Source organism: Sturnus vulgaris, chromosome 7 (assembly GCF_052056855.1).
Source record: "Sturnus vulgaris isolate bStuVul1 chromosome 7, bStuVul1.hap1, whole genome shotgun sequence".
NCBI classification, from domain to species: domain Eukaryota; kingdom Metazoa; phylum Chordata; class Aves; order Passeriformes; family Sturnidae; genus Sturnus; species Sturnus vulgaris.
Genome location: NC_142249.1, coordinates 32,471,091 through 32,482,233, shown reverse-complemented (window position 1 = coordinate 32,482,233; position 11,143 = coordinate 32,471,091). Strand labels below are relative to the sequence as shown.

General features: G+C 48.6%; 1 protein-coding gene across 1 annotated transcript in view; it reads left to right on the top strand.

The window, feature by feature from the left end:
* Window positions 1-412: 412 nt before the first annotated feature.
* ITGB5 (integrin subunit beta 5) overlaps window positions 413-11,143 on the top strand; it is a 56,909-nt gene continuing 46,178 nt past the window's right edge. Inside the window, exons 1-2 of the mRNA XM_014871786.2 lie at window positions 413-540; window positions 4,470-4,555. Of these exons, the coding sequence (XP_014727272.1) occupies window positions 435-540; window positions 4,470-4,555 (192 nt within the window). The 5' untranslated portion in view covers window positions 413-434. The remainder of the gene's footprint in view (window positions 541-4,469; window positions 4,556-11,143) is intronic.

Genomic DNA, 11,143 nt, shown 5'->3' with positions numbered 1-11,143 from the left:
GCCGCGACCGTGGCTGTCCGTGCGGGCACATGTGCATCTGCAGGGGCAGCCGCTGCGTGTCCGTGTCCCTGTCCGTGTGCCGTGTCCGTGGGCCCGGCCGTGTCCGTGTGCCGTGTCCGTGGGCCCGGCCGTGTCCGTGGGTTCCGCTCCGCGGACCGGGCTACGCCTCCCTGCGCGGGGCGGCGGGGCGGAGAAGCGGCGGCGCACCCTCGGGAGCGGGACAGACACACGGACACACGGACACACGGACGGGCACACGGACGGGCACACGGACGGGGGGACCCGCACGCCGCCCCGTCTCGTCCCGCCGCCCCCGGGCAGCTCCGCGGCGCCGCCCCCGCCTCCTCCTCCCGCCGCCGCCGCCGCGGCCGCACAAAAGGCGGCGGGGAGGGCCCGGCCGGGAAGGGCAGCCCGGCCGCCCCGGCCGCCGCACCATGCCCCGCCGAGGGGGGCTGCCGGCCCCCGCCGCCGCCCGCCGGCCCCCCCCGCTCCTCCTCCTGCGCCTCCTCCTCCTGGCCGCCCCGCTGCAGCCCGGCAGAGGTAAGGGCCGCTCCGCTCCCGCCGCCCCGGGCCCGGCGAACGCCGCTCCGGAAGGCGGCTTGTCCCCCAGACCCGCCTCGGTGCTCTCTGTTACCGGCTGTGTTTTCTCCTGCTCTCGCCTCGCTTCCCGGTGCCTCCCCCTGCGCTCGCTCGTCCGTGCGCCCGCAGCCGGCGGGACGCGGGTCCCCGCTGTCCCTTCTGTCCCCGTTGTCCCCGCTGTCCCCGCTGTCCCCGTAGCCGGGGTTGCCACTGCTGGGGCTCTCCGCGCATCCCCGCCGATCCCGGCCCCCTCCCGGGGACCCGCGCTGCGAGGCACGGACCGCATCCGCGGGGTGTTACACCTTCGCCTTAACAAGCACGGAACTGCTATTTGTACACCTCGCTCTCTGTATATTCCTAATGGATAAGCGCTTCCCCAGAGCGCTGTGTATTAATCGATGGGATGAGGAGTAACAGCAGAAAGCCACGCACGGGCTGTCGCGCTGCCGGGGACCGGTCACCAGGCTCGCACCTTGTATTGTTCCTCACTCTCACCTTGTACCGTCCCCACTCCGTCTGCTGGCACCCAGAGAGAGAGGTCCTTGTCCCCTGTGGAGATGCTCTCGGTTTCCACACACACACGTGAACCGCAGTGCAGTTTGTAACTCTGCTCCAGTAGTACTGGAAATAGGGTTTCCCTCCTCTCTGAGCACTCAGGAAAACTTTTTTATAAGAAGGAAGCCCACAAAATGCCTGAGTCCACCATTCCAATTACATACTCTCGGTGCTTGATATTTCAATGAGTAATCTTAAGAAGCGGCTCATCTTGCAGAGTGCTGTGGCATATGACTGCAAAAGCTCAAAAGAGGTTTTCTTAACTTTATTTTTTTTGTATGCCTGATCCATGAAATTGATGGTTCAGTATTGCCGCAGACCATCTCGGGGCTCTTAGAATGCTTATTGCAAACACACATAAAATGCTCCTTTTTCATGCTTAGGTGTATAAAGTGCATCACTTTTTTGTTTTTTTAATTTTTTTTCATCTCTGTCTTCCCTAAGCAAGCCAGTACATTCACCTCTGAGGAGCTGCCTAAACTAGGATTTCTTGCAGAACAGGTTTAAAATTAGGTCTGATTGCCTGGAGCATCTTTATGAGTAAATTTGCTGAGTACCTTTCATCAGTTTCCTATCTTGCTCTGCATCTGTAATTTGATGTATTAAAATCTCCCCTGTCTAGTGGTTACACTGTCTTCTGCTTTTCTGGGCTCTCCTGCAGCTCAGTCCAAGGGAAGGATGTCATTTGGAGATGTTCTTTGTGGTTGCTGGACACTACTGTACAAAATAAGTAGGGTGCAGGGCTTAGGACTCAGTGGCATCAGTATGAAGGACTGTATGTGGGCTGTGCAGATCAGCAATCCAAGGAGTGGATTATTTACCTCCAGAGTAATCCCAGATAAATCCTGGATGGAATTTTCCCCATTATAAGAAGTTTAGTTGATTTTTCAGTAGTTTCATTAAATGTATCGCAGTCCAAAGAGCAGAGTGAATTCCTTTCAGTCTCAGTGGGTGCCTTGCCCCAGCATCTGCAAGGATCAGGACTGGGATGAGCATCATCAGGTCCTTGCTCTGCCTGATTCAGGAAAGACTGCACTGAATCAAACACAGCAAAGACTTGCATCTGGAAAATCCTGCGTGTTTCTACTCCAACTCAGAAAGCTCAGGTTTCAGTCTAAAATTGGAGGGCTTCACAAGGCTCTGTTTTCACAACAATGCTGGAAATGGTTTAGTCTTGCTACAGAGTGGAAAGAAAAGCGTACTTGGAAACTTCAAAAGCTGCCACCCAGAGGAATGTCACCCCATGGCTGGCCACAGGAGCGTGGGCTGCTTTGGTCACAGCACGCAGTGGAAGGAGGAGACCTTGGTTTTCATTCAGCTATTACTGTCACTAAGTAAACTCTTAAAAATCCAGCAGTTGGGAATGGAGGTAAATATTTCCATGTGGATGGGCGAGTGAAGCAGTGGGAGAGCCAGGCCTCGGTAGCCAGGGTTTGAATGCAAGTATTTGCTATATAAAGCCCATTATTTTTGCTGTGTTACCCTCTGCACAGCTGCCAGAACAGCAGCTCTCAAGGAGAGGCTTTGGGCCATGTTGTAGGGTTTGCAAAAGCAAGTGTTAATTGCTGCCTAAATTTTAACTCGGTTGAACAAGTTACATTTTGCTTTATACTTATTTATGTTTTGAGCTCTTGTAGTGTCCAGGAGCTGGAATATAACTTCTGAATGTGAACAAGGAATGAAATGCCTGGGAATGTGGTAACAGCCAGAAGGAAAAAAAAAACCCCACACTCTTAAGAAGGCTCTTGTTTGGTATGAATGAGCCCAAGGAGCCTGTTTGAATGAGAGCCATAGAGAGAGTGCAGGGCTTGTCTCTCTGGGGTTAGAGTTAACCACCTTGCGGGCAGCAGAGACCCGTCAGAGCAGGGCTCTGGCACAGTCAGGCCTCTACCATGACTGAGAATGACTGACAGGACCTACTTATCCTCTTTTTGTTTTTAGTCCAGGGCACGCTAGGTTTTCCTCCAGCTGTCCAGCTTGATTCACTGCTTCCTTCGCTCACAGCTCAGCCCCTTATGGGAGCAATCCAGGCAGCCACTGCTTTCTGTTTCCTGGTGCACTATTCACATGGGATACAGCAAAAATCCTTCTTCCAGAGCTCTCATGGCAGAAAGTTCTTGGGTCGGGAGAAAACTTCACGGGACTTCAGCAGCTATTGGCAAGTCTGCAGGATCTGCAGATTACACCCAGCAGCAGCCTGGTGGGCAGCTATCTGCAGATGCAACTGGCTGAAAATAGAGGCCTGACAATGCTTTTATTGACATTTGGGTTGGAAAAAATAGCAGACTGGGAGTTCAAGCCCTGAGGCGTTTCATTTGGAGTGTGCAGCCTCTGTGCTGAAAGCTTGGTTGAAGATTTCTTTAATCATTTATTGACAGTGGAAGTTAATAGCTGCAGCCGGGGGAGCTGGGCCATCAGTGGCATGGAAGGGCACATTCATAGCCACAGGCATGCTTGAACAAGCTGCTGCATTCAAAGCCTATACTATTGATGTCTACTTCAGCTTTACGTGTGTGGTTCCACTTCATTTTTAAAGCCCAAAGCGCAAATTGTGGATTTTTAAAGTGAATCCTGCTTGTGACCAGCAATCTAGGAGCAAAGAGCATCATCTGGGCTGCTGCCCCTGCTGGGATCACAGGCAAGGAGAGTTCTCGGTGTCTTCCACCCCTGCTGCCTTGGATGTGTCCCAGTGCAAACACACTGCAAGGCTTAATCTGGATATCCTGTGGAAATGTCTCTTGTAGTAAAATAAAAGTAGTTTATTGCAACAGGAGTCCACTGTGAGAATCACCTGTGTGGGAAGGAGAGATGAGCATGTTTCAAGAGTGCTTTAATATGAAAATTATGGGGAGAGGCCCCCCCAGCAATATATTCAGCTAGGAAAAAAGAGAAGATATGCCTAAAGATGTGATTCAGCATCTCAGGGGCTTTTGGACAACCAGCTCCATGATTCAAACTGGTCAAACAGTTATTGCCTTCTGTCCACAGCAATGGGAATATTTGATTAGGAGATGAGTAGCTGGACTCTGATTAACTAGACACCACTGAAAGAGTAAAGAAAATTCACCAGATTCAGTCATATTTCAGAGGTTCTTAGCACCCCAAAGCAAGTTTCTGTCCTTTTCATTACCTTAGGGAAGGAAAAGAAAACAAGACCTCCTTACAGGTGAAGAGAGATTTACAGCTTGTCCTACCTTTTAGGCTCCTGGGAGATTATTTACTCTTGTTTGAATTTACAGTGTGTTTAGCATGAAGAATGTCTCAGACACCCCCCCCCCAAATACTGTTTTGGAGTGGAATAACCATTCAGCTCATCCTGTTCTCTCTTGCTGAAGGTCTCAATCTGTGCACCAGTGGAAGCGCCACGTCCTGTGAAGAGTGTCTCCTCATCCATCCCAAGTGTGCCTGGTGCTCCAAGGAGGTAGGTGGGCACACCTCGTTTGTCTTTCGTGCTTTCTGTCGTGCTGGAAGGAAGCTCTTCTCTCACCTTGCCTGCTCCTGACTTGTGCCACGAGGGGTGGGTGAGGGCAGAGGATGCTCCATGCTGAGTGTATTTTGGGTGTATGTGACTCCTCAGCTCTTTGACATCATAGGAAATAAGTCTTTGACCCCACTGGCCCCACACACCCTCAACAGAGCAGCACTGTTCCTTCTGTCTCTTCAATTACCTTCTTGTTTTCTGTGCATGCTGGGTCCCTGCATGGGCTCTGTATTGCAGGGAGCCTTGCTCCAAAGCTCTCTCCCCAAAAAGCTCCAAGCCCCTGGCTAGTGTCCTGCTACGTGTCTCTTGTCGTGTGACCTGGCATGGGCTCTTTGTCTGTAACAAAGATAATTCTCCTTTCTGAATCTATTGTGTCATTTGGGGGCGTGACCCATGCTTCTGGCATTGGTGCCATGAGTTACACAGGGTAACTGAGCACTCTAGAGGTAAAACACATCCTTGTGTTGATGTGAAGCTGCTCACCCATAGTCCAGTTGTGCCTCCTTGTTTGTGAGGAATTGCAAATACCTCCCCCTGCTCCCTAGGGGCTGCTCGTGAGTTTACATCTATATATATGTAATCCAATATATGTCTTATCAAGTAGACTTACAATTTCTAGAGAACAAGGTGTGTGAAAGACTAATAATGTTTGATGCATAGAAAACAATTGCCTGTTTAGTGCCTGTCCTAGGTGTTCAGGAGAGAAGTATGGATGCTTTCAGATGCATGGAAAAATCTGAAAAACGGGCTGGCACAGCTGCTGTGTCAGGAACCAGTTTTGGGATGTGAGAACCCTAGAGCAGTGGATGATCTTGAACCTCAATGGGCATGGGCCATCACAGTAGTGATGCTGTTCTGTTCTGACCCTTATTCCTCTAGTGTGGCCATCCCTGTCCCCTTTTGTCACCTTCCAGCTGCAGCTGGTGTTGCTGAGCTGAGGATGCAGGCTCTGTCCCCTCTGCTGTTCCCATCCCTCCTCCTGCCAGGCCTGCCTGGGGCAGCTGCCAGCTCCAGGGCAGAGGATGGGGTTGGGGATGGAGATGGTTGTGGGGTGAAGGAGGCTTCCAACCCTTCTGCTTTGGCTGGCTCTTTGGGGGTACCCCAGGCTCTCCAGGTCTGTTTCACTGGATTTTTCACTGGCAAGCACAGTTGCAGCTCACCAGGGAAAACTTTGTAATGCTACAAACACCACGCTGCCTGACAGTGTAATAGCTTTCATGAGTTTCTTTCCAGCAAGGCAATTGGTGCACAGAAGGGAAAGGGTAAAGCAATAGATCTTGCTTCTGAGACATCTTGTAAACAGCTGTAAGAGCTCCTCTTCCAGCCGGATAATCTGTGGTGCTGAGATTGGATCCAGGAACGCTAGCTATTAAGCTATGGGTACCCAATAACTTGTGCTTTTTTTTGTTTGTTTTTTCTTACTTGGCATCAAAAGACAACTTTCTACAGAATGCTGCTAGTGGAAATGTTTATCTGGTGGTCACTGTGGCCACTAATTGTACTAATGGGACTGGCAGCCTGACTCTTATCATGCAAACAGGATAGTCACCAAAAAAAAAAAGAAAATTCCTAACTGGAATGGAGAGGCCAAGGAGGAAGATGGGTGTTTACAGGAAAGTCCTGTAATAATTCCTGACCTTTAGCCTGCAGCAGCTATTTAAAAATATACACTTCAAGGTGTTTTGTGCTGAGAGCTATGTGTTTAAAAGCTGCTGTTCCCATTACATGCTACATGCTAAAATTTAGCAAATTCTTATTCTAATTCTGTATTTTTGGGTTTGTATTTTTTTTAGAATGTACTCTTTGAAACTAATTATTTCTCTTTAGCTGAGGTCATCGGATGAGGTAATAGAATTTCAAAAAGATACCTGGAGTTTTTCAACTTCAGAAAGTTTTAAAGTAATATTATAAATTCTATAATATCTGCCTTCTTTTCATAGTCATTTCACCACCTTATTCCCCCTCTCTCTGCTGCAGCCAAGTCAGGTTTATTAAATTTGTTAAATAGCTCTTAGTGTGTTTTCCTTAGCTTTTTCCAGTCACTGCCATTTGCTATCTATGTTTCCTGAGTGCATATATGCCAGTCAAATTTTATAACTCTGCTGCTCTTTAAACATCGGGGTAAATACTGGAGTGTGTTCCACAGATGGCAGTTATGTTGTGGCAGAACCTCAGTCAGCTGATTTGTGTGTATTTTGTGCTCCCTTTGCATTTATTTTACAGCTTTGGGAGGACATTGGGCCAGCTTTTATCAACTTTGTAAGCAACAATTAATAACTTTGTCAGGAAATGTATATAGTAGAAGTCTACCAGTACATGTAGTGTAATTTTATATATAATGTATACAGTATGTTTAGAGATGTCTGTTACATGGTTTATATATGTAGTATAGTTATAGATATAATTGCATTGTATAGTTATATATATAATTGATCTTCCTGTATATGTATACTTTCTTGTATTTCCTTTGGGGAAATATTTGGGGAATAATATCACTTGGTGGTACCATCATGCCAGTTTCTTTGGGAGCACTATCCCAATAGTTTCCCAGGAGGGATAAGATCCCTTGAATTGTGAGGGTAAGGGGATGTGCACAGATCGATCTTACAGCAGAGCAGCCAAGGTGCTCTCACTTTGCCACCTCCTAACCTGTTGGTACAGGGTGCACCACGTCCCCTGGCTGGGTTGGACTTCTTTTCACTTGTGCTTGTGTCCAGCGTCTCTGTTCCCATCCAAAGGGGTGATGATGGATGAGCTGATGATAGCAGCTTCTGGTGTGCAGCAGCCCTAGAGCCTCCAGGGACTGCTGAGCTAACCACAAGTCTATGGGCACTTAGAAATTTGGGAGCAGACGTGGATTCTGTTGGCTGGTGGAAGAATACCTTGAAAGGCAGGCCTCAAAGGTGGTGATTTCAGTGGCACTAAGAGGAGGTGTGACTATGTGGCCTTAACCATCACCCGAGCATGCCTTGAAATGGGGCTCTCTGAGGGAGAAAGACTCTTGGGATGAGGCAGACTGCTGCAAACTTTCCATCCATTCTGGAACTGAGAAATCTGCAAGGTCTAGGAGAAGCTGGAAATGATGAGAAATTGCTGATGTGGTGCTGGTAAAATATTCTGACTGAAAAGTGCACTCTGGCCTGTGGGGTTGCTGTATCTCTGTGGCAGCCTGGTTTCCATGTGTGGGACTGGAGGATGCTTGTTGGATTTTTTGCAGTGGCATCTGATTGCCCAGGCTGAGCAGGACTTGTTGGGTTTGCTGGGGACAACAGGGAGCTCTGGACAGCTCGGTGCTGTCCTCTGGGCTGCCGGGGCAGCTGTGATGGACAGGTGGGGTTTGTGATTGTGATAAACCTTCCTGGCGTGATTGCAGGGGGTGAAGCTCTTCAAAAGAGCATTTGGGAGTACCAGTATGGGGGAGAAATGTATGTGTTATTTCTTGCTGCTTGGGAATCAGTGGGGGAGCAGTGTACCAGTGTGCAGAAGCTCCTCTTGTTTGTTAGGTGGATGAACCATGCTCACCTGTCCTTTATCTATGTGGATGCATTTATGTGTGTACATGGAAACCAGAGATGCACATTAATTAAACTGAAGTGTCCTTTTTGAGTAAGTGAAATTTCACCAGTAGCACCCTTTGTTTTCCAGCAGGTGCTCTTACCCCATCCTCTCCTATCTCAGAAATGTATGCCTAGAGAATGAGGAAAGAAAATCAAGGATGTTCCTAAAGGGAACTTGTAGAGGTTTGGGTGGGGTTTTTTTTGTTTGTTTGGGTTTTTTTGTTTGTTTGTTGGTTTTTTGTTTTTTTTTTTGTTTGTTTGTTTTTTTGGGTTTTTTTTGTGTTTTTGGTTTTTTGGTTTTTTGTTTTGTTTTGTTTCGTTTCTTTTTTTTGTTTTTGGTTCTTTTGTTTGTTTTTTTTTTTAATGGAGAAAATAGGCATGTTTCAGACTGAATTAATGCAGAACTGGATTGATTAAAGCAAAAAATGATTGAGACCTTCAGCAAAAGAGAACAGGATGGGCTGAATGGTAGGGACATGCCTAGTCAGGAATTAGATATTAGATACCGTGAGTGCTGTTTTCCGTTTTTATAGCATGAACCAAGCAATTTGTCTTAAAACTGTCAAACTGATGAGCATGTAATTGTCACGCTGTTGTCTCCATTCATTCTGTTTGCTTGTGTGCATTTGCCTTTGTGAGCTTGTTAGCACCGACCACGATGTGCCCGGGGGCTGGAGCAGCCAGAGTCACTGACAGGGGCTGGGGGATCTTCCAGAATGCTGCTCTGTGGCACGAAGCAAAGTTTGGGGTGGTTCCCCCTTGTGAAGGGCATTGCTGCATTTCTTGCCCAAGCAGGCCTGCAGGCAGGGGATTGGCAGATATGTGGGTGCAGTGAATTGCTTAACTTACCCCAGGGTGTTCTCTGCTTGGGGAAAACTGGGGTTTGAACCAGCATGCTGTGTCTGAGCTGCTGTGGGAATGGATGCCTTTTGGTGTGGTTTCTCATGAGCTGTCTGGACTTGTGCAATGCTCTTTATTCCCCAGTGCTCATCCTTTTTCCCTTTGCTAAACATCCATGAACATTGATTTTCTCTGTCACAGAAAACCTTGCACTAGAGTTGGATGGTACCTGGTAGCCCCAGTTTTGGCTTTGGGTTTTGACCTGTGGGTGCAGCTTGGGTGTTTGTTTGCAGGGTGGAGTGGTGATTGCTGGGACTTTCCCAAGGCCACTGTCACCACTCTGCTCAGTGTTACTCTGCCTGGGTAAGAAATTAGGATGAAGTAGGGGTAAATTCTGCACCCCTGGGTGCTGAGCTGCACCACCCTCCCCTTGGGAATTTGCACCCCTGAGGGTGGGTATTTTCTTCCACCTCAGGTAATATGGCTTTTCATAGAACAAGAAAATAGCTGGATTTTATTGGAGCTGCAGGTTAGCAATTGCTGCCCTTTGGAAAGTCCTCTGTGCCCATTTCAGAAGAAAGTTTAGGGAAAATAGCTGGATCAAGCAGGGGGGACCTGGGGACTGGAGGAGTGCAAAGGTACTGCTGACCTTAGAGTTGTGTAGGGGCTTTCCCCTGACCTCCTGGAGCTCCTTTGGAGTCTTTGGAGCAGATCCTGGGAAGGCTCAGAAACACCTGATAGAAGCTGCAGTTATGTGAGCAGCCCTAAATATTGTCCTATTTGGATGCTTCTCTCCAACATTAACTACTCAAGAGTAACTACAAGTTTCCAGCTGTGCTCCTGGGCTGTTTGTATTGCTTTTTGCAGCACTTTTTTGAGTGTCCTTTTAAATAGGTGACAGCAGAAATGAGCTGGCAGAGGTGCTCACCTGGAGCTGTGGTCTGGGTACTGGGAGAGTAGGAGAGCATCTCCCCCTGGGTGCCCTGCTGCTGGGTGGATAGGCCCAGGAGAGCACCTGGACCACACCAGCTTTTGCTGATTTCAGGTAAAACCACATCTGAGAGAAACTTTTCTCCAAGGCTGCCTGAAATGTGTGGCTCTGAAAGGCTGGGTGTTGTTTTCAGTTTTGTAAGGAATTCTGATTTTTATTTTGTCATGATGGAGATGATTTAAATAGTCCCAGTCCTCTTTTTTTGGAAGTTCATCTGTTTACACAATGTGTTCCAAGAAATTTGTGCTCATATCCATCTGATGTGCCGTCGTTGGTTTCTTGGCTGGACCCTGCTGCTGAATGCTGGAATGCAAATCTCTCATTTTTCAAACAGCACTGGGACCTTGTAGTGAGAAAAATGCAGCTGGAAGCCTCTGTCTGTGTCCCAGGGCCCTGTATCCAAGGTTGTCCTTGAGAGACCCCTGGAGATCACCCCATGAGGATCTGTCAGGAGCCTCTCCCTCCTTGATGTCTCTCCTGTCCTCTGCCGTGCTGGAGTTTCAGCAATAAGTGAGGTTTATTCAGCCCCACACTGTTTTTGGCTGAACAGCTGAAGGAGGGGCTGGCATGGCTGCAAGTGTCTTCTCTGCATTATTTAATGTCATTTTAGTCCCTCAGCCCTGGAGCTGAAGAGGGTTGTCTCTATTGTTGTAGTGCAGAAATAAGTAGGAATCGACTGTTGAAAATTCAGTAAGTTTTGGGCATGTGACTTGTTCCCTTTGGCACTTTTGGGGAGAAAAAAAAAGGCATTCTAACAAACAGGCTCTTTGCAAAAGGGTGCATTGTGTTCCCGGCTGTTCCTGAGTGCTGCCCTGCACAAGGCTGCTTTGTGCACCACGCACGGGGCTCGCAGCAAGGGCTGGAGCTCTGGGATGGGTGTTGGGAGACTCCTGGCCATCCTTTGGGAGTGGGTCACTGCCTGCACCTTGCTGCCTGTGCCCAACTGCCTGTGGTGGGCACAGACTGCATTTCACCAGCTCCTGTGAAGTTTCTCCCACCTCCCTTATTCTCCATGCAGTGCTTGTGTGAGGATGTGAGGTGTCTCACCCAGGGAAGAGGGAGCCACCCAGCCAATCTTCAGCTCCACATCTTTACTTGGCCCTCTCTGGGTTGGTGGGTTTGTCCTGCTTCTCTCAGTGC